The sequence below is a fragment of the Solea solea genome, chromosome 6 (genome assembly GCF_958295425.1).
Source record: "Solea solea chromosome 6, fSolSol10.1, whole genome shotgun sequence".
Classification (NCBI taxonomy): domain Eukaryota; kingdom Metazoa; phylum Chordata; class Actinopteri; order Pleuronectiformes; family Soleidae; genus Solea; species Solea solea.
Genome location: NC_081139.1, coordinates 8,250,991 through 8,275,378, shown reverse-complemented (window position 1 = coordinate 8,275,378; position 24,388 = coordinate 8,250,991). Strand labels below are relative to the sequence as shown.

The 24,388-nt window shown below is 40.4% G+C and overlaps 1 protein-coding gene and 1 long non-coding RNA gene across 4 annotated transcripts in view; one reads left to right on the top strand and one right to left on the bottom strand.

Annotated features, from left to right (window-relative positions):
- The window catches only part of tox2 (TOX high mobility group box family member 2), an 86,819-nt gene that overhangs the window by 41,377 nt on the left and 21,054 nt on the right, over positions 1-24,388 (top strand). For all 3 annotated transcript variants that reach the window (XR_009240435.1, XM_058632012.1, XM_058632011.1), the window contains exons 3-4: positions 2,914-2,970; positions 17,644-17,916. Coding sequence is in view for 2 of the 3 variants with exons in the window: in XM_058632012.1 (XP_058487995.1) it covers positions 2,914-2,970; positions 17,644-17,916 (330 nt within the window). In the remaining variant the exon portion in view is untranslated. The remainder of the gene's footprint in view (positions 1-2,913; positions 2,971-17,643; positions 17,917-24,388) is intronic.
- LOC131461036 (uncharacterized) lies at positions 8,887-20,672 on the bottom strand. The gene is made up of 3 exons (XR_009240436.1): positions 20,479-20,672; positions 19,704-19,866; positions 8,887-9,291 (listed from the first exon to the last, which is right to left on the bottom strand). It is a non-coding gene; the product is annotated as an uncharacterized LOC131461036 (long non-coding RNA).

Here is a 24,388-nt window from a genome sequence, read left to right as displayed (position 1 = left end):
CTTCCTGCATCAAACTGACATTGGTTTGGCTTTTACGCAAATACAAAGCTATTTATAGCATCTCTCCCACTTTACTTTCTTCCTCCCGTTCTCTCCCCCTCTATCTCTCCCCCCTCTTATGTATTTGCATTTCTGCAATGCAAACAGGAGTCTGGTGTCAAGTGCGTCACTCGTACAGACGTTGTGTGTCCCTTTTCTTTCTCAAGCCTCAATCTCACACCAAACACCCTCCCCCCCATTCCCTCACTACACGACTCCCCTCTCCCCTCCACCACACTGTAGCTTTCCCCTGTGTCTGTCACCTTCACCCGTTCCCTGCCACCGCCAACCCACCACCCGCCGCCCCCCAACCCCCACCCCGCACTCCCTGTCTGTGTTTTCCTTTGCTCAATTGTTATGCTGTAGATTTGACCACTATGATTAATGACCTCAAAGCCTCAGAAAAGCAAACAGAGAGACAGACCTCCCCATTTTCCTCATACTGTATGTCAAATGTCCATATGTTCACATTGGGCACATTATGGCTTCTAGGGTCAGATCTACATAAAATGAAATGCACATTTTTCTATGTATTTTCTGCTCATGACAACCGCCACCTGGAAGGAAGAAATGCTTTGCCGCAAAATCTCATAAATGACCAAATTTATAAAATTTGATTGTGGTTTGGTGAATAAATATGCCTTTGTTAATATGGTGGAAGCTAACTGGAACTAACTAATTCACTGAATCTTTTAGCGTAAGTATTAAAAGGACTGGGTAAATTGCTACCGAGGAATGAAAAGACCCGATTGCAGGCTACATTTCATTTAAACAAACTGCAGTGCAACATCATTTGTTAGCTTTTGGTGGTTTTGTTGGCAAAATATTAGTTGAATCAGTGAGAGCAGAGCAGCTTCTCCATATTTACAAACTTTGTGCTAAGCTAAACTAATTATCTGTTGACTCAAGGTTGATTTTTAGTTTGCCGACTCAAAACTACTTTGCTTTGATCACAGTCTAGAAAGTCAAATTAGCCTGAGGTAATTAACTGTAAACTAAGACATATATTTAAAGTGTGGACCTACAGACGCACACTTAGGCAGGATTATTATATCATTTGCTTGACCGCTCGGTTTCCACAGCATATATCATTTTTATACCTTTCCCTTGATTTGAATATTGCTTGTTTTTTCAGGAACTGACTGCAGTTGTGTGCAGCACCACCACAGACTTCACTTTGACATTCTGTGTACTTGTTTTCCACCCTTTGCTCATCGAGCTCCGGTTTCCAGGTTTGAAAATAACCTACTCGGAGACGCCATTACATCGAGCACAATGTGATTAGGACGGCATGTAAAATCATCTCTAAGAGCAATAAAGAAAGTGATTTCATTTTCATTGCAGAATACAATGATTGTTCCTTCAGCAAACTAATGGTGCCATCAAGCTGAAATCATTGCATGAGAAGTTACTGTTCCATTACTGCCTGAATTATAATGTGGAGTGGGCTTTTAAATTGAATAATGTTGCAAAGAACAACCTTTGTTGTTTATTTGCTGCGCTGCCAGCACGTTGAAAGATAGAAATACCAAGAAACAATGAATTGAATTTGAAATTGTCCATAATTCGAATGGTAAATATTCAAATATTCAATAAAAGTCTCTACAAGGTTGCACACCGAAGGACATGGTGTCCATAAATTGTAGTCCACGGAAGTCATGGCTCATTACACAAGGTGATGCATGGCGATGAAAAACATGTGGTCCATTTTTGGTCCCCGCCCACACTTTGTGAAACCGAAGTGACTGTATCACACCCGTGTCGTTACTTGACCTTACAGTAGCAGCAGTAATTTATCTCAGCTACTACGAGCTGTCTCAGGGTGTGTTTTGTTTCCTCAAAAATGGCTTCTGCCAAATAGTGTCAGGGCAGGGAAGGACTTTGGTGTGTGTGTGTCTGCGTGTTTGTGTGTTTCAAGCTGTGGCCTCTGGCTGTGACGCCAGTGTTATTCACACCGCAGCCAGAATAACCACTTTTTAACCTTTCGTCTAGCCTAAACCTTCCCTTCCAGCCTCTTGAGGTTGGTGTGTCTGAGCTCTAAATTATCGTGATTGCGCTGTCCCTTTTTTTTCTTTCCTCTGGTGGTAAAATGAAGAATTATTAAAAGGCAAATTCCCACCTTGTGGACTCTGGTGCCTCTCACTCAGCTGGATAGTTGGCTCACATTGTGGGTGAACATGTTTATTTGCGTAGCCATGCTACTGGTTATGGACTGGGTCTGGTAATAATAACATTTAACTCGTTAAACTCCGTTCGGGCAGTTACAACTTTTTGAAAATGTGCCTACCGAGGTTTACCAATAAATAACTTTTTTGTTTTCCTTTATTTGTTTTCATTGTCTTTTCAAACGCAATTTTAATGTATTCTTAATGTCTTATTTTAAATATTTTTAATTATTCCATGCTCTCTGTGAAGCACTTTGTACTGGCCTTTTTTTTATTGTCTTCAAATTAAATTTTAATGTCCTCCTAATGTCTTATTTTAATGCATTTCCATGCCTCTGTAAAACACTTTGCATCACCTTGTTTCTGAATGGTGCTATAGACATAAAACTTGGCTCCCTTGTGACACCCGTGGGATCGTGTGTGTGTGTGCTTCCACACACACACACACAATCTAAGGGAAGCTGAGGTGAAGAGTGAGACTTACACAAGCTTTGACAGGGCCTAATTATGCGCGTCTCTAATGAACTGTAATTACTGACATCCACCAGAGCATCAAGGTCTATAAGCCGAGGACCTGAAGTCATTAGGCTGCTGTGTTACACTGTTTCTGTATCTCCACTGACTGAATGAAAATCTGTTTTCTGACCTTGTTATATATTAGTCTTTGCCCAACTGTTTTTCTCATTTCTGTCTCTCCTTCCGTCCACAGTTTGATGGTGACAACATGTACATGAATGAGAACCACGAGTTCCTCCCGCCAAACCAGGTGAGCTCAAATTGCCCTTAATGGAATACCTGCTGTTGCCCGAGTTGCTGTAGACAGCCATTTTCCATCCACTGTTGTTTGTGCTTGTTAGCAGGATGGATGACGAATTGTTGTTACTGAAACAACCACGGAGTTATATGACATCAGCTGAAGGCAGGAGAACTGAAATCTTTCAAAAAAAATATTCCACTTAGTTCGGCCCGTGATCTGCACTGACAGATGTAGCACAGCTCTCTCGCACTTAATGGGAGTCATTCTCCCACATATTTGTTCATGTGAGTGGTCGTATCGCACTCCTTGGAGCTGGCGGCTTTAACCGCTAAACTACAGAAATTCAGATTCACAATTTTTTTTTCCAATTACGCAATAAAATGATGTGTGTTTCTGCATGCCTTTTTGACTGGAGAAAGCCAAGCAGAAAATGCTGCATCAATCTGGCCTCATTACAAAAGATTTATTATGTTTGAGTGCAGGGGGAGTCAGTGCTCCTCGACAGTACATGGCAACCATATCAGATACACTGTAGCACAGCTGGTTGTGAACAACTGGGAGACCATATGGTTGTGTTTGGACAGAGGGATTTGTGGAGTTTGGGAATAAGCCCATCTGACATACACAGGGGAACAGGGAATTTGTCCCTGTCAATTGCAATTATTAGTACTGACCCGTAGACTACAGTAGCTCTGTTTCCGTTGTATTTTCAGTTTTGCTTAATTTCTTATCGCTCTGGTTTGTTACAGTGCCCAGAATGAGACAAAGAGCAGCATATGCCGCTTCTTGTTAATGATTATCAACATCAATTCAGACGCATTCACCGCAAACACGTCTGTCGCCAAGTGTTTTTCAGTAGGATCGCGCCGTTACTGTATGTGACAGATTCCGCGTGCATATTCTCAGCTGTTTCGAAGTTTTCACCGCGGTGCTGATTGACTGTTCACAAGGTGTGCTGATGTCCACAGTGGGTTTTTTGCTGAATTACTCAGGGACAGATGAAATACTGCAAATGCTGCATAGAATACAGAGAATGAAGGGGAAAAAGGCAGGGATCAAGGAAGCATGCCGAGACAGAGAGTGGGAAATGGCATGAAAGAAGGTGATGCGATGAGAGACGATCTTGCTTTGCTCCGTGTTAGATGTTGTTTACTCAAGATTCCCCTCATATTTGACATGTGTCTTGCTCTATTCTCTGCTTCACCAAGCCCAGCCTCTCCATGCCTCTGACAGCTAGAATCAGAGAGGGCCTGAGGGGGACACGCACTCTGACAACAAAACATAGACACGCAAGGAAAATTACGAAACACACACACACTCACACACAATATATCAGAAACTTACTTCTAATAAAGGAGAACAACATATGGTTTGTAAAGGCCACCACTGCTGCCAAATGCACTGGAAATGAATTGTGTTCAAATCTGCAGTCTCAACGTGAGATGTGACTAATTATTTCACACTGGACCATTACATTTTAAATTAATTTAATGAATCACTGTAACTGTGTGTTAAGCAAGCGCGCACACACACACGCGCAGACACTCAAAAACACACAGACACACACATTTAAATGTATTTGGGTCAGCGGTTCCACCTCCAGATTGTGCGAAAGTCTTTCTCTCAGCACTCATCTGTCTCACACCTCCATGTAATTGCTCCATTTAATGTCGCTCGCCAATATCAATACATTTCTTACATAAAGTATGTTTATAGGACATAAGCATGACCCTGCCACCAAGTAACCACACAGAATCATGAGTTGCTTAAGACGCTTCGGTGGGTATATTTCTCACGATGAGTCACAGGGAAACAGGGTCAGTGCTATTGTCATATTGATGTTCCCATTAGCATCATAGTCTGAACATGCTCACTTCTCAACAGTGTTTCTTCTAGTGTCTCTCGTCGCCCCCAGCAGAGTGACAAAGTGTTAGTGATTCAATGACAAGGTCGCAGATCCTGGTCTTGGCATCAGCAAGCTCTTTGTCTGCCCCTGTGGCCACTGGCCATTATCATGGCAGCACTGTCCAAAAGAGTAAATAACGAAGAGGGGCTTTTTTTCCCCAGTGTCTTCACCAAGGTTTAATCTGACCCTCAACACAAAAGACACACACACAAGCACCAAATCTCCACAGCAAGAAGTGGAGGAGCTCCTCCCGAGTAAAGAGGCTTATTATAAAGGTTTTAGAAGACAGTCACCTGAAGTGGGACTTCGCTCGCACTAACAGAGAGAAGAGGAGTGAAGAGCAGCGCGATCAAAGATGATATTGATGCTGTGGAAATTCCTTCTCATAACTCTGCAGCAAACTGAAAGAAATGCTATACTTCATCAGCACTTTGCCTTGACAATGCTTTGCTTTGATGTCTCTCTCCCTGACTTATGAATTAATTTAGCAGAACTGCTGTTTGAGAGAAATATGTCACAGGGAAAAAAGACCATGAGCAAGAATTGGAGGGGGGAAGCAAAAGAGAGAGAGTGAGAGAGAGATGGAGAAACTGCACAGGGGAATAATTCGGCTAATGGAGTGACTGTTTGGATATTCAGCAGAAGTAGGAACGGAGATTATGATCTTGCAATTAGCGTAACAAGGTTTTATTGATTGGCTGCTGCTGTAGCGTCTTTGCTGCCAAGACACTGCATGTGGTTTTAACATGCACAGTGTGTGTGTGTGTGTGTGCAGCCCAGCCAATCACACTAGTCCCACTTAGTAGAGCAGAATCCAGCCCAATGTTACCTTCAAGCAGTGGCCATTTCCTGAGCATCACAGCTAAAATATTATGGATTGTCGAATTAAAAGGGTTTATTTGAATGCTCGATGATAAAGTGGACTACATTTGCATTTACGGCACACTTAAGTTAATGCAATGCCCTCCTTTTCTTTTTAGAATACATGCCAGTATGAAAAGGCAGCGAGGGGTTTGAAAGTTTGCCTGTCTGCTTTACATATTCACAGTTCAAATGATGTTTTAACAGTAGGTTTGGTGATATTTCTGGTCTCAGTATTTATGCTGTAAGGCATTGCTGGCAGGGATTACTCTGGCCCATTCGGAGTTATAATGACAATTAGGGAGGTATTTGAGCGTCAACAGCAGATCTGCGAGACACAGAAAAGCACAGACAGAGCAGATCGATGAAGTCTTTTTTTTTTATGGAAGGTAACAGATGCGATTATTATGAGGTTTGCAAAGCACACTGACAGACTGAACACAAAACATGGTCTCCATGTTATTCTTCCTAATGTTTTTTTTAATTAAAGATGGAGCTGTGTAAGAACTCATATTTACAGATTTAAACAGATTCAGATTTAGAACCTTGACTTGTCGATGCTCCACTCCAACAAATATGATTAGATTTGCTCCGCTCCATCTTTCCTCCATATGTTTCTGATGAAACACTGTAGAACATGATCCCATCGTCTTTTATGTCCACCCTTTGACAAATCTATCACCTCGTCCCTCTGTGCTCTGAATTAAAGGCTCATTCCACTTTTTCAGTTTAGATTAGTAATTCTCTTGTTTGGCTGCAGCCCAAAGCCCAGCCAGCATGTCTGGATCCTTGTTGGAGCATGATTGGTCAGGTTCAGCCGTGTGTGACTGACAGGAAGCCTACTGATTCAGGGAGACAGTATCTTCGGATTGTTGCACTGATTAAAGCCTTACGGCGGCGTTTTGTAAACTCCCAGCGTTTGGGGTCCCTGCACCAGAACCCTGGCCCTGCTGGTCTGAATTACAACTCTGCTGCATTAGTCTGATTTACAGCTTCCTCCCGCTGTTTATATTGGAGCTGGGGACCAGAGTGGCAGACTTCTCTTTCCCACCTTCCCTCCCCTTTCCCTATTGATTCTCCCACTTTTTGCCTCACCTCAACTTGTCACCCCAATCTTTCCAATCCTTTCAGCCTTCTTGCGACGTCACCTGGTTCATCTCATTAACACATCGTAACACACTTCAGCTCACCAGCTCTTCATTTCCTGCCTTGCCTGTTCCCCAACTCTTCCCTTTGTTTCACCTTTTCCTAGACCCCCACTCTTTACCTTGTCCTCCTTCTCGCAAATGCCATCGAAACCTCTGGCAACATATCGTCACCATTCCTACCCAGTGTTTTTCCCACCTACCCCTTCCCCCTCTCTATCCAGCCCCCCACCCCTCACCCACACCCTGTGCTCTCTCGTTCTGTCCCTACATTTTTTTGGTGGAAATGAAAACAAAGAGCAGCCTGCCAAAATATTTCTATAGCTGTTCGCTGACAAAGCAGGGAGCGGAGACAAAGCAAAAAGATGCGCAGGCATATTTGTTGCGACAGCAGAAAGATGGAAAGCTCTCTCCCTGTGGCCTTTTTACAGTCATTCAGAAACACCTCCCCACACACACACACCTCACTTTCCTCACATGCTCACACATTTTAAAAGCCCTCTGTTTGAAATACTCATCTGACATGGCACTGTGTATAAATGCACAGCTGTATATTTGTGTTAGGCTCTCGCTCTGCCAAGCTGTCCGTCCCCTGTTGCCCCAGGTGATCAGATGAAACTAATGGCAACCTTAATGTGTTTGTCTAGGCCTTTCACCCCACTGGATAGAATGATGAGCGACCAAACACTCGTTCTTGTGCCAGATCACATACCAGACTAATATAAAAGACATGAACTGGCTCATGTCTGTTTAACCTCTTCATCCCCACAGATTTTCCTCTCGTTGAAATAAAACTTGCTTTTCATAGCTGTGGGAAAAGGCAATTAAGAGGAACATGATGCAATTAATCAACATCTGTGAGCCAAAATTACGAGGTTAATTATTGATGCGGTATCTTAAAAGTGTAAGCACAATCCTGCACTTACATCAAATCATGTAGACTGGTTTTCTCTGCTTAGAGAAAGTTCACATAAGGTGATAATGTATTTCTTACAAAGAGTGAGGCATAGAATTTGATTGGAGGTTAAAATGTGGGTGTGAATGTCTCTTAATGTTGACCCTGGCAACCTGCTCAGTGTGCAACCCTCCTCTCACCCAGTGTCAGCTGGGACTGGCTCCAAATGACTGAAACAAGGAATTGAAGGGTGGATAGATGGACTGTAAATCCTGTATTCGTAAAGCACTTTTAAATACAAGATGGATGGCTAAAGTTTTGTAACATCCAAAAAAAGCATATAAAGACATATAAAGACATTAAAGACAGCAAAACAAGTATGAAAATAAATAACACACCAATAAAAAAGCAACATAAAAGAGATTTAAAAACAGGCCAAGAATAAGCCTACCTAATGTATAGAGGTAACTCTTTCCATAGTCTGTGAGACAACTGCAAAAGCCGGTCCCCTCTGAGTGTTAACCTTGTTTGTCAGAAGGAGCTGATCAGCAGACCTCAGAGGCTGCAGAATAAAATTATTAGCAGAATAACATCGCTAATAACCTTATATAACTGTTACTGTCTGCCTCTTATATCATGGCAATGCATCCAATAGATGTGTCATCTGAAAAAATATCAATGTCTCTGTGGTGCCAGAGAAAACGTCAACAGAATGACATTGCTATACTTGGAGAAACAATGTTATTGTTGCTAAAACCCACACAAATCCAGCCCAATTAAAATGCACTGTATTAAATGTCTGCTACGAGAGGTGTCTCGCTCAAAACAAAAACAAAAGACCTAGTTTGAGGACATCAGAGAGCTGTGTGGGATCATGAGCTTCGCCTCACTTCCTGATTAAGTGACTGAGCCTCTTGGTTGTTGGCCCCAAAGTCACTTTGTAGACGCCTCACTACAGCTATATCTGCGTCAATGATTCATTTACAAGCTATGTCGCATCTGTACCCATTCCAGTATTTATGTTCCCTGATTCCACAAGGCTTTTATTGTGAAATATTTGCAGGACCAGCCGATGAGCAGCTTTATTCTGCATTTTATTGATTAGAGAGGAGAATAAGGGGCATGTATATGTTTATTATTTATGACAGTTTCCAAAGGTAAAGAATATGTAAAGCAACCAAAAGGAACCAAAAGGAACCAAAAGGAACAAAATGGTCCATTAGTGTCATTAGTTTTTTATCTGGACTTGGGTTTGAGATTTACCTCCGACATCTTAGTTGCAGATCTGCTGCGATGGTGGGGCCCCACTTTTTATGCACATGTAATGCATTCAGTAGGAGTTGCAGTAGTAAAGTTGAAGTGAAAGACAGGGAGGTCCATTGACACTGGAGAGTTGTCTCCTCCACTCTCCTCCATTCCCCACCAGCCTCTTATTAACAATGGCACCAAGAGTGCGAGGTTCCAGATGTTAGTCTCCTGCTCCCACCAGCTGTGCCAGCCTCCAATGCACAGCCTCATTGACTCTGAAACAGGGAGGGGAGACACTTAAGAACACACTGACATCTCACACAGAGACACAGAGTGTGAGAAAGAGTGGTGGAGCATAAATTAATATTCCTTAAAGAAGATAATAATAAATTAATAAAAATAAATATATATATATACACACACATACATATATATGTATATATGTATGTATATACATGTATGTGTGTATATATATATATATATACACATGTATGTATATACATGTATGTGTGTATATATTAGGGATGTAACGATTACCGGTATGACGATAAACCGCGGTAAAATTATCATACCGTTTCAAATTTTAATTATCGTTAAAACCGTGATTGATTACCGCAACTGATTACCGAAAAACTCACAGTGATACTGCTCATTTCCTGGAGAAGCAGCAGCACCTGAACGGCACTCGCTCAAGCGGGCGCGCATGCGCAGTTTGCACTGTCCAGCGACAACACGGCTGAAGCCACCTGCGCTCCAGAGATTACCCCCGTAAAATCAGAAATCTGGGCATATTTTGTATTTTTAAAGGATGTTGAGAGTAAAATAATTGAAGACAATCAATCCTTGTGCAGAAAATGCAAAAAAAAAATCTCCGCGAACTTCGCGGCGCGAAGCCACTTCCAATATGATGAGCCATCTCCGTGACCACCACACACAACTTTTCAGCGGGTAAGTCAACAAAAACGGGATTTCGGAATAGTGGGAAACGTCATGGTTTGTCTCGCGAAAGCGAATAGTGTGCAGACGACACATACCGTAGCAGACCAAAATGTGTTTGTTTCTGTGTTTTTTTATTTTATTTTTATGCTGTGTACGACCGCTGCTACTTAATTATTATCCGACACAGAGTGAGGACCTGTGTGTGTGTGTGTCAGTCAGTCAGATGATAATTATTAATATTAATAATATTAATAATAATAATAATAATGATAATAATAATAATAATCATATAATCTAAAATATCTTTTTTTAAATAAAACTTGGTTAAAAGATTTCAGTGTGTGTGTGTTCAGTACTTTTGGAACATTTTGAACACATCTAACAATACCGTGATAATATTGATAACCGTGATAATTTTGGTCACGATAACCGTGATATGAAATTTTCATATCGTTACATCTCTAGTATATATATATATATACACATGTATGTATATACATGTATGTATGTATGTATATGTATGTGTATATATATATATATATATGTACACATACACACACACATACATACATACTTCTACTGGTGTAAAGCAGAGAGTTATTTGTGGGTGACAAGATCCTAACAATTGTCAGAATAAAGAGAATAAAGAGCATTTGTTTGACTGGGTGCACCATCAGCACTCCCTTTGTTATTCTCAACATTGTTAAGAGTCAGTCGGTACAGATCCACCAGCCCTTTATTGTGCTACTGTTTTGTCCATTTACTTGTTCTTATAACAATAATTAGTTTTTGTCATTCAGAAACAGAAGCGCAATTGTCCATATGCTAATAGTGATTCTGTCAGCAAGTGAAAAAAAGTATAGATTAAAAATTATTCACTAGCTGATGTTTGGTCTTGTTGAGTTTCTGGTCAGCTTTTATTTGATCAGATCACTAAAAACAGTGGCTGTTAATAGTGTTGTGCTGATGAGCTAAAGTTAAAAGGCATTCCTCTCTCTCTCTCTGTCTCTCTCTCTCTCTCTCTCTCTCTCTCTCTCTCCAGGAGATATGTCTGCTCTGAACTGAAAAGACAGAGGAGCCTGGAAATAATAGTGTATGTCTGCCAGTGTAACATTGTAATACTAGATTCATCCTGTCAGGCAATAAGTTTGATTATGGTCCTCATTTGAAATGTTGGACTCGTGTATATACACACACACACACACTCTCTCTCTCACGTACACACTTCTTTTTGTCTGCTCACTTCTCTCCATTCTCCCTCCACTCCCTCCCCCCCTTGTCCCCATCTTCCACAGCAGTATCAACATCAGCATCACAATCACTCTAGATGAGACTATTGGGAAACCTGAGATATCTTGTACACCCGTGGTTTGTTTTCCAAACCGCATTAGTGGAGATCACAGTTGAGTTTTCACCGACACTGGGCAGCATCTGCATATCATTACTGCCGCGAGGTCTTGAACTCTGTCTTCGCGTACATGAAGCGAGGCTGCCAAAAAAATATAAATATATAATAGCATAAATCAATATTTATTACAAAATAAATGCTCTCGTTATCCCACCTTAGAAACATGTAAGTTGTTGTTTTTTTTCCCCACTACATGTCTAATCTCTTTTCATTTTCAAAGCTAAATGACTGTTGAGCAACAATGCTGTGGTTATTGTTGCTGACAGCGCTTCAATTATTAGCTTCCTCTCTTGCCAATATCAAGAGCTATAAGAGCTAGTAGAAGAGGGTGGAAAAACAGACACACAGAGAGAGAGAGAGAGACAAAGAGAGGGACAAACAAGGGACAAACAAGGGAGAAGAGGCTCTGTGACACATCTTTAGTGAATCAAATTGATAAAGAAAGAGAAACGGGTAATGTTTAAGACACAGGCAGCACTTGAGCACCACTTGGATACAGCATCTGTTCGCACAGAGAAAACAAAGTGTGTGCGAGAGACAGAAACAGAGGACCAAGGGAGGTTGTGTTTATTATACGATAAAGCCTTCCTTATAACCTCAGCATGTTGTGCAATAGCCCTGGCTTAACTCTGCGGTGTGCCACTTCAAATTAGTCGCTTTCGGAGAGGGCCTGCCCCAACGTTGGCAAAATGCATTAGTACGCCACTCAGAGCTTCATACAGCCTGGGGTTAAACACAAATTATATCATTTCTGTCATCCAATCAAATCACACTGACCCATTGACCTGCAAGATGAGTCAAATGCATAATGAAATATGACATGGCACAAAAGCTCTGATTCTGATCTGCTCTGACACATGATCAGATGAGGATGACCTCCTGACCTTGACTGACAAGTGAGACAAGCAAGGGGAACAGGATATATGAGGGGAGGGAAACATAAAAGAAAGGGGGGTAAACGTATGCAATTAAAAACATACTGTTTTTTGGCAGTGGGAGGTTAGTTTGTAGTGGATGGTCAGTACTTGCCTAAATAATCTCTATTCCCTCCATATTTATATCCTTTATCCTATAGTGATGATTGAAAAAAAAAAAAAACATTTTTGTGACAGCACTGCATCATTTCTTCTCACATCACTGTGGCCAGAGGAGATAGCTGGATTCTCTTTTTTTTGGAGAAAAAAGTATGCTTTCAACTATAATTTTTCCACATCACACCTCTTTGCTGCCTCCCCATCTCTCTGTCTCTCTCTCCCACCTTCTCCCCTCGCACCTCACGTTGTTCATTCACTGGACAGACACTGAGTATAGAAGTGTTCAGCATTGCCATACCCACTACTACGCCTTACATGATTTCCAAACAGTGACATAGTCGCAGATAAATAATGCAGCTTGGCTGCTTTAGGGAGAGATGAGATGACAGTGGATGGGGTGGGTGGTGGTTGGGTGATCTGGGGATGTGTAGAGGGGACCAGAACTGTTTTTGGTTTGGAAGGGACCGTTCAGAGGCTGGGGTTGGGTCAGCCAAAGGAAGAAGAGGAGAGTGGAGGTGTAGTGTGGCTGTAACTGGATCCATTGCCCCTCTCCTCCCCCTCCTCCTCCCTCTCTGGGCTTTGTGGCGTGTTGATATCCTCTGACATGATATTGTAGCAGAAGAGATGGTGTGGCTTTAATTAAGCCTGGGGTTGATGGAAAGAGATGGATGGATAAAGGGAGAGGAAGGGGGAAGAAAGGGAAGAGAAAGGGGAGTATTAAAAACAAGCAGGGATAATAAAGGGAAATAGCAGGACAGTTCGTGCTCTTCAGATTTGTAAATATAAACTTTCAAATTCTTTCCACTTTACAAGAAAGACTGTGCGCATAGCAGCGATAACAGGGACTAAGTTTGTCTCAGTATGCACATGAGTGTGCACAATGGATACAGGAGGGTGCTGGAACCCGGGGAGGGGGGATTTTAAGCATAAATCACCAAGGTGACAAAGCTCTCCAATAGGCAGATAAGTGCACATTAGGAGCGAGGAAGATCTGTCCTCGTCTGTCTCCAAGCCGCCTGTCCCGCCCCCTCCTCGCAAAACTAACACTAACTCCGTACGACTCCAAACGCTGCCTCTACGTGGCTCACAGTCAAACAGTGAGTTTGACGTGATGTCTCACTTGATTATTTGTGAGAGGAAAGGTTCACAGAGTGTGGGCCAACTGTCAAAATAATGTTTGTATAATGATGTAGAGCTGCAACTTATCATTTAGTTCATCGTGGAATCAATGAACCGTTTAGTTAGTCTGTGAAAAGTCAAAAACTTGCTCGAGGCCAAGGTGACATAGCAGAGGAAGAAATAGCTTCTTTTTTTTGTCCAACCAACAGCTCCATCTCCAGCCGCCAGAAATATAGTTTATAGATATTTTAAACAGAAAATCATTAAAGTCCCACATTTACATTGTTGGAAAACATTCAAATATTTTAGGATTGTGTTGTGTTTAACAAAGACCAGGACATGAAACCGGCAAATTATTGTGCGTTCTCTAGGAATAATGTGCAATGTCACATTAACTGGATTATGTCTGCACTGGCATGGCAACCATATTTTAATAAAAATAATAATGATAAGAAGAAGAATATACAGATAATGAGCCATTAGTCACAGTCAATATCATCTTCAGAAGGCCTTGAATACTCAGGCAGAGTTACAGAGGAAGCAAAAGATCTGTGCCAAAAAAAAGAAAGAAAAAAAACAAGCTGGAAAGCTCCCCAATCAATGTTATTTTCTCTCTCAGTCCCAGACCAACTGTCTATTCATCTGTTTCTTTTAAATGAAAGGTGTGCTGGTATGTAACACTTACAGTCGAGAGATCTGTCTCTTAATTAAAATGTTACAGATTGTGTTTCGCTCGCTGTGCAGACGGAGCATACTGTGTATTGGAAATAATGTTCCCTATAGTGCGTGGTATTGACTTGAGGAGGAAAATAAAAGATTTTTTTCAGTGAGAAAATAGAATCTGTGTAATGCAGCCTTTGGTTGGAGTCTGTTGCGAGTAAACCAATGACGAGCAGCTCATAGGGGGAAAAAAACAGAAAAAAAGAAGAGGAGGCTTTTGTTTGAAAAGCCAATTCCATACTAGGACACATGTTTGTCTATACAATCCATCAAATACATAGCCTTTGTTTGGATTTTACTTTTAAGGGAGAAAAGAGTATACATTAGCTTAGGTGTACATGTGGTTCTGTACATGCAATCTTATTCTGGATGGAGGCATATGAATAATGTATCTTGCCACAATCCAACTGGGAATGTCCTTGGTATTTACATTTTATCATCAAGGGCACTGGATGAGCCTTCACAGCAATCTAACACATGGCACGTACTCACTTCGTATTCCTTTGCACAATCAAAAGCAACACATGAGACCAGGAAAAATGTTTCTGCAGCTTGGATCTATATTTATAAAGTGAGCAAATAAAAGGTTGATGAACATGCTACATGATGACTAAGGGCATGCGCAAGGCTTGAGATCACAGAGTGGTCACCCAGAAAGGATGACAGCGGGACACACTTCACACAATCGCTCCACTGTTTACAGTAGACAATTTAGTTTCCTTCCAACAATTATGAGGGAAATTGAATCTCAGGAAATGTTTGTTTTCGTGCCCATTAGACCAAACAATAACACAATTCCCACAGGTTCAGAAAAACATCTGTCTTCAAAGGAGAGTTCAGAAAATGAACATCAACTCGCTTGCAGGCGATATCAGGTCAAAGTAAATCAAACTGAGGCAATCACACAGCTCTCTTCTCCTTTTCTTTTTTGTAGGAAGATGAAAGTGAGATGTTAATGCTGAGTCTGTGTTTACATTCTTGTTTCACAATGATTGTGGTTAAATTTTAAAACGGATGTTGCAAAAACAGAATGAATTCTCTCTGATTGCACTTGGATTTATGGATGTGAAAAGGGAAAATAAACTGTCATTTTCCAAGAAGATACATTTTGTTGTTTTTTCAAATGTGAACCGTTAATGTTTAAATGCTGACATAATATTCTTATTTGTCATTAATACATATTTTCTGTAGTGTATCCTAACAAACCTGTTATTTATATGAAAAACATAAAAAAACAACAACTAACGTTTACAATAAAGCAAGGTTGAGAGAAACAAGGAAGAAAATGCACCCTGCATCCTCTCTCCTTTTCTCTCTCCGTCTCCCCTTGCCCCTTATTTTCTGAAAGTATCTGTTTGAGAGATAAATGACCACTCGGCTGCTGAGGATGACAGCCTACACAAAGATGATATTGAATTGATTTCAGAAATGTTGCCGAACTGACTGTTTGATGTATACTGCTAGACATGAATCATAAAAATTCTATTAAAAAACCCTTGAATGGTTGACACCAGAATATTATTTGTGATGATTAATTTGACTCAGTCATTACAATGGGAGTCAAGTTGGATGGTCTCAGACAAAATTGCTTTTCATTCCCTTGTTGAATTTCCCTGCTATTTTTTCTTTTCTTTTTAAACTGTGCAGAACTCCGATTGGACGCACAGCACACAAACACCGAGGCAGTTGTTCGTCTTTATTACAGATTACCGAGTGTGTAGCTTTTGTTTCAAAGCAATGCGTTTGAAACTGAATCACACCTACTCTTACAAAAGTGACAGATCGGGGGTGAAATACAGTCGTTAATAGTGCTTTTAGACAAATTACAGGAAACAGAAGAAATGTTATTGCCTATTTTTCTAGAGGATCTGTAACAAAGTGACATCACCGACAATGACTGTTTGAGTTTGTGCACAAGGTTTAAATGAATCGGCTCTTTGACAGAACAAAGCAACAGAGGGAGTGAAAGTGTGTGTAGTGACCAGGATATCCCAGCATTATCATTTATTTTTTGACAGGCAAGGAAATATTATATACATTTTGAGCCACTTTGTCATTAATATCATCAATGCAACAATGTTTCCTGATACTACATATATATGAACATAATGGATAAAACACCTCTGCTGGAAAAGTCAGTGTATAGCATGGCAATTACAGGATGAAATGAACTGTATAATCTAGAACGGGGGTGTCAAACTCAATTAAAAAGGGGGTCAGAATTAAAAACTGTGTCCAAGAGGGCCAGATGAGGTCAAATAAGGAAAAAGTTCAGAGCAAATGATTTTCCATTGTGCTTTTCCAGCTGTCGTGCCTGATTTCCTCTGCTGTATTTCAATAGAACAGCCCATACAGGCCTGTGCTCACATGTATCTATCTATGTCTATAACCCTCCTCTGGTTCTTTTTCTGTGTTTTTAAAGTCCACATTTAATTTCTCTATTTATTTTACTGGAGATGTAACTTGATGAGACAATATATTATATTTCGCGGGCCGAATACAATTGCATGGCGGGCTGGATGTGGCCTGCGGGCCTTGAGTTTGACACCTCTGATCTAGAAGTTTGTTGTTGTCTCATCAGTTTGTCTTTGAAGAATGGAGAAGAATAGAAGAATAGAGACATCTTTTATTCTAACTCAATAGAACTACAGATTGCTTGGTCCCTGGCAGTGTTGGAACTGTCAGAAACAGTGTGTTTTGGAGTGTCCTTGCTCCAGCAGAGTTAGCAGCAATAAATGTCAGATAAACAGATAATATTAATAATAATGAACATGGAAAAAGTGCAAAAACATTTCATTCCCTAGATGTATTTCTGAAATCACGGCTAGCACAGTAACTCGGTAACAACTCAAGAGCTTTGAATGCAGCAATGATGAACAAACAAGATGGTTTAGCGGTTAATGTAGTCGTTCTGTTTTACACTTAAGACATCTATCATTCAAATTCTTTCTATTTCCTAACTATAAAGTATAAACTATGTGGACAATTTCAGGCACCACTTAAAATGAACATTAAATGCATAAATAAGCAAACAATATCCTCAGACTGTTGAATGTACTTCGGGGTTTGATGTTTCTAACCAGAACGCACCTTGGGCACCTGTTAGCTGGAATATTGACTTTTAATCAAAGAAGTTGAAGATGTTATTATGCTCTGTGATACTAACGATTCAAATTGGAGAGTTTCCTGCCCACCCAAACCATGGAAGTGCTCCAGTCACCCAATATTGGCTTTAGGAAATGAAATGAACAAGACTTGGCATTACCGTTCCTACTTCACTGCAAACTGAATGTTTACATTGGAGACCCAGAGTCATATACAAAACAGCTTTGATGATAAACCTCTGTTCATTAGGCCCAATCTTTCTCACTCATCTTTTTTTTTTCTGTGTCTTTAACTCCACTCAGAGCTACACAGGTCAGGCTGGAGGCAGCGGCGGAGGAGGCGGCGGCAGCAGTGGAAACGGTGATGAAGACTATGAGATCCCTCCCATCACTCCACCTAACCACCCCGAGCCACCTCTTCTTCACCTGATGGAGCATGACTCTACAGGCTACCTCTGCCACTCGCTGTCACACAATGGGCTCATCAATCCATATTCCTACCCAGAGCTGCCCACACTCATGATGTCCAATATGCTGGCACAGGACGGCCACCTGGTCTCCAGCCAAATGCCCTCGGTGAGTGCCACTAGATGAATTGAATGCTCATATGGAGGCCTTGTGAGAATGGGGAATGCAATGCTTAATATGTAAACCGTTATGGTCACAATCAAACTTTAGAAGACTTTAACCCTCTTATGACCATCAAGATATCAGCCTGCATGGGATATTGATTTTTTGGCTGTAGAAATGTCAAAAAAAATTTCCATGAGTGAGTGCTTCTGCCCCTTTTTCCAAGATAACTTTCACTTTCAATATCTGGCAGCTACTCAACTGTTTAGGAATTACGGTATTGAGAAGTTGACGCCACAAACGTGTGACGCGCTGGTGAATCTTGTCTGTGATTGGGCGGTCGTTCTGCGGTGGGGCTATCGTAATGACAAGTATCTGCTGTCTGGTATCCATCCATCCATCTTCTACCGCTTTATCCTCCACATGAGGGTCCCGGGGGGGTGCTTAGCCAATCTCAGCTGAAGTAGGGCAAAAGGCGGGGTCACACCCTGGAGTGATCGCCAGTTCATAGTTTTCGAATTTTCTTGATGTCACAAATGGTCTAGGAGTTACAGCAATGCCATATCCTGTCGGTGATGACAGGACTGGTAACAGAAGACTTTAAAGAAGTTGTACTCTTAGACTCAGATACTCAGAACAACATGTGGGAAAGCTAATGAGCCTTAAAGCTGCAGTGCATAAATGAATTTGTGTTGCTGTTAATATCCTGCCTCTCAGAAATTATGTAACATTAGTTACATTAGTGTGCCGCGTCACGGAAAACTATCAGACTAAGGGAGCGTTCGCATGTATACAGCAGGAGTTCTGGGGTAAGCATTGGCAATAAGTGTTCAATCTGCTTAATTTCAGCAGTTTTCATTCTTTTTGTGGGCACTCCTTTATGTGTGGGAATGTTGCCGGGTGACATGAGATCTAAACACAGCTACACTGAGAAACACAGAGAGAGTGTAGAAGTGCTGCAAGCTAGACTTTATCAGCAAATGAACACACTACGGCTTTAAGTTTGCAGACACAAACAAGGATACAGAAAAGTGGATTGCATTTTATGGGCACATTTATCCATTGGGAGATTGGGCAAATTTGACCACAACAACTGATTTCATAATTAAAAGACCTTAAAATGATATTTTCCAGTGGTCACACTGTCAGCTCTGATATGAGGAGAAAAGGATTGCAGGCAAATCCATCAGCTACATATCTACCACAACAGCATATAGTACACGAGTCAGTGTGTCAAGCCTTCAAACATGAATACGCACTGATTGCTCCCTCAGCTCCACACAGACCTGCTCGTCCACAAATTAGCATCTCTGCACCATCACTGCACTCTCTGTGACACCAAACGTAGCATGTGAATGTAACGGATGTCTATTGCACATGAGCTGTGGTGAATGTCATGTACTTTCAATTTAGGCTAGATCAAAAGATATAGTTTCGCTCATGGAGGACATAATTGACATGGACAGTTAGGAAAGAAGTAACAAAAATAGTTAAGCTATGACTGAATTTATATATTTTTTTTCATATAACAACTTAGAATTTATCAAATGTATCAATAACAACCTCAGTTGTAAACAACAGAAAAATAAACAAATGTACAGGAATGCTATTCAAAGTACAAATGAAAGAAAAAAAAAACGGTCCAAAGTAATAAACAAACAAAGTCTAATAGAGTCCAAAAATAAAGTCAACGGTCCAGATAGGTCAGTGTCCACAGTTTGTCCGAAATCAGTGTGTATTAGTCCTTTAATGTAATTGTTCATCTACCCGGCTAGTGTGATTTTGTTTCTTACCTGTATGATATAATAGATGTGCTTTCTCCGGATGCTTGAAGAAGCTGCTTCTGACGTCACACCTCTCCCACGCATGTAAGCCGGTGCTCTGCTCCACGTTCCTCGGGTCTGGGCTCTAGCTCGCCATCAGCATCGATTCATACACAGGAAAAAAAAAAATAACCTGCATAGAGCAGGTGTTTTCCTTTAGATCTATCATTTATCTTTTTTTTTTTTTAACAGTAATCTAAATCAAGTGTACAGTATTTATCTTTTTTAACTTGTATCAATGAACGTAAACCATCCACATTGACAATGTATCATATATGGCTATAAAATGAATTTTTATACAGCCCACACACAAAATGGTGTGTATATGAAATATTTGTTATTTGTATGTTCTTAACTTTGCCACCGCATAGTGCACACAAATCATGTAGTAGTAACCCAAATGCACACAACTGCATGTGTTTTAGCTCACAAAACTAACTTGTTTAACTTTGTAACATTAGCTAGCATATAGCAATAGCACAGGTCATATATATATATATATATATATCAGTACACGTTGTATAGCAATAGGTTAATTGCTAACACAAAGCACTAGTTCGATTAGCAGAGATAATTATCCACACAGAAATATAAAATTAACCACATTCTCAAATTCAACACACTCATATATACCTCTGCTTGGTTTCAAACACTTTCTCAGAAGTGTAACAGCACATAAGAATGATATATAATGAAATAAGAAGCCGTTAGCATGCTATGCTAAATGCTAATGATTACTACTCACCGGAGTTTTCCCTCAAAAAAACACGATGTCCGACAACCCAAAACACCTTCTCCTAGGTGCGGATACCTTTCAGAACCAATAACGCGAAACGAAATAATGTTTAATCCACTCTTTATCTAATTATCAGCATTAAATTGCTCATGGCTATAGCATGACTGTTCCCATCAGTGTAGGTCCACGAAAAAAAACTGACTTTCCCGGGGAAAAAAACAAAGGAAGTGCGACCGTGACTAGCGCTTGTGTGTAACTAATGCGCACCCTGCTGGTAAAAATAAGGAACTACATCAAAATAAAACTCATTCAAACTGTATAGCTCAACATTGTTAAACTCTAAAAATTTGGAATTACACTGTGTGTAACTAAAGGGTGTTACACCAGGCCTCTCTTGTTACACTCTGTAGCACACACAAGTGTAGTTTAGTGTTCAATCTGTGGCTGAGCTTGCATTTTAATAAGTGCCTGTTTTCTGTTTCATTCAATGTAAATATTGTAGCATAGTTTCACTTAACCCTTTAACACTGAGCGCATCGCTGATGACACGTTTGCACAAGCGCACTTTGCATTATTTTAGTTACGCGGCAGTTTGTGCTATCGGACAAATTCCAGCGGTTTCTGAAAGCTGAACGTCAAAGCCAACATGTGGTTATGCATGCGGTTATTTCACTCACACTGTTTCAGGAAGCCGGAGAATCAGCGTCTTTGTCGCCAGAGAGGAGAGAGTGGGAAGAACCCCCGTACATAGTTTCCATTTTTTTTGCACATTGAGAGACAAAGAAACATTGAGAACATTTTTATTGTAAATATCTTTCATACTGTTAAAATATCAAATTTAACATGCAAAATCTGTTGTGTTTTGCTTTGTTTTAAATTGTTACAAATAGCATTTGAACATGCAGTAAACTGTAAATATACTGGACGTTATTCTGGAAAAATGGTTAAAAGCATTTAATAAATAAGCAAAAAAAAGTCCAGGCAGACATTTTGAGGGTTAGGTGTTAAAGGGTTAATAGCATTCCTCTAACTTTAGTATTTGATGGTGCCATATATTTAATATCCATTTGAAATTATGCACCGATGATTAGCATAACTCGCAGCAGTGAAAATCCCTTGGATTAAAAAGCTCATGGTAAAATATTAAAAAGTATATGGTTTGAAGGTCTTATTTTTAACTGTGATGCAAACAGATGCAGAAGTGACTGCACTCGACAGCTGTGCCTTTCCTCCTCTAATTTAATGACTTGCCATTATGCAGTTTACAGTATAATATAGCGTATATTTTATATTGTACTGTCTTTCTTTTTTTGTCAGAGGCCTCCTCTTGGAGTCAGCAATGTGCTTAAAGACAAGAGAATACATTAATGCATTAAACACACCGATGCATATCAAGGTCGAGCAGGATGCATTATAATGTTCCCAGGAGAGATAACGATAAACAGTCAGCAAATAACCCAAATATGACATGATAAAGATCTGAAATATAAACATACTGTATATTTTATACAAAGTCCCCCCCCCCCCATATTGGATTCATGTGTCATTTATCTTGGTATTCATTTCACAGTTTGGTCGTGACCTTTACTACAGAGACAGTGGTTGATAGAGCAGTCTTTTGCTTGGCAGTGTGGATGTTTGTTACTGTTACAAAAGGACCACACCCGCTGGTTTTAATAGGCTGAAAATATACTGCTGCTCGCTCTGTGATAAAAATGCATGAGTTTTTTTTTTTGCAATGTTCAGTTTGTTTCCATTCTACGTGAGAGATACTACAAAACGCTGAAGCAAAGGCTGGTGACGACAGCGAGGCCTTGATGGATTAAGTGTCGCGTTTTGGTTTCGTGTGCCGAGATACAAAAGTAAATATTTCATGAAATATTTTAAAATAAACATTTTACCACTCCTATCAAAAATAAAAAATAAATGTGTTTAACTCGAGTACCCTCCCAAATCTCGATATCTGATGTTATTTCAAAATTTCAAACACTTCTCGGTGATATGGCAGGTCTTTTTCAGGGCTCTGCTTCAGCTCCAGCTTCTCTGAGAAAAAAAGGGGAGAATATAAAGCAAACTCTGAAATTTCTAAATCAAATAGACACCATGGCAGAACTACCAAAGCGTAGCGGAGGTTCATTTTTTTTGCTAAGAGCAGAGTGTCTATTAAATCGGTGCCTCACCTTGACACAGTCTGCTGAGCAAAGTAATTAAGCAAACTGAGCAGTTCAAACACGAGATGGTATCATTATGAATACCTCACTTGACACGGATAGATAAATAGCAAGGGTTAATTCTAATTTGACGACTATTTCGGTGGCTAAAAGTTATTGTTACAGTATGTAGATAGAGAGATGGCCTTTTCCCTGCTGCTGCTGCTGCTGCTGCTGCTGCTTCTGTTGACATTGCCCTGTAGGTGTGTGTCCAAGTGTGTCTGTGTGTTTCTGTGGCTTCACTATAAACAATATCTCTGCTGTTGAAATGGATCCACTACATCTGGAGGTCAGGCCTTATATTCAATCTTGAGCACACTGAAAAAAAAAAATCCATTAGGGTTCATCTTTCCTGCATCAGCCATTCTATTGTGGTGCTGCAGTGAGATCTGTTTTCATCAGGCAGATTCAATACGTGAGCTGGGCAATGAAAAGAGTGCAATAGACTTGGATGAAGAGAGGGAGAGAGGGAGGATGGTGTGTGTGGGGGGGAGGGAAATTGCAAAGAGGTAACTCTTATTCAGAATGAGAATATACCTCCAGTTTTCTGTACCGTCTGGATTTCATTATTAGATATTTTAGAGATAATTCAGTTGAGTGAAATAAGGTTATTCTGTCTCAACAAAAAGGGCTGAGAGCCTCTTTTTTTTTTTTACGCGTGTGCCTACGTGATTCAAGTGTGCGGAAAGTGTTTGGAAAGTGCTCCACCGCAGGTGCAACGATGTAAACATAAAATAAATAGAATGATTATGTAACAAAGGGGATTTAGAGTAGAGGAGAGTATGACAATGGCTCTTTTTCAGCGTTCGACGTTAGTGTGTATTTTAGTTGGTGATGACAGGCTGGACTGTGGGACTAAAGCGGCTGTTTAGACTGCAAATGTAGCAGACGTTCAGGTCTATTAGACACTGTGACCTTCCTGACCATTGAAAACTAACAAAATGAAAATAAATATACATATAAAACTAACCATATAAAAGGATCAATTAACTGAATACCCAAAATAATTTTTTATCTATGTGAACAAAACATTTTTGAAGGTAATTTTCCTCTATTTTGAGAAAGAAATATGATTAATAAATAAATATGCACTGGTTTATACATGTGGCAGTGGTCAGACAGTCTAACCATAATAAATATGGTTAGACGACAGGATTATCAGGAGAACAAGAACTCCACCTTGATAAAATGTGTTTAATTGGTTGGACCTGCTTTATATTATAGAGATATTGAAATAATAATAAGGATACGAATAAATGTGACCTTTAAATCTCAGTGGCCAACTTGAAAGATAATTTCATCTTCTAATTTCCCTTTTCAATACATAGAATTCTTCCGATGCCTATTGCGTCGCAGACTAAAAACTCCTCTCCCTCTCGCCAAAACCTTCCAGAGAGTTCTCTGATGCACTTGGCAGCCCCACCGCTCCCCCCCCCCCCCCCCCCCCCACCTTCATGTCCTCACTGTCATTGCATCTACATGTTCCAAAACACATTAGACATTTAATAGCCATGCTCAGGTTGCATTGATCTTATCAATACAGCCCAGAAAGATACACATCTCTACTCTGGAATCACAAAACACAGAGTGCTCCCATTGTCGCATCTTTATTTACACTGAAACCTAAAGTATAGCGAAAGCTACCTTACAATAATACATCTTGAATCTGTTAAATGCCTCTTAAACCCACTTTGTCTTTTCTTTCTTCC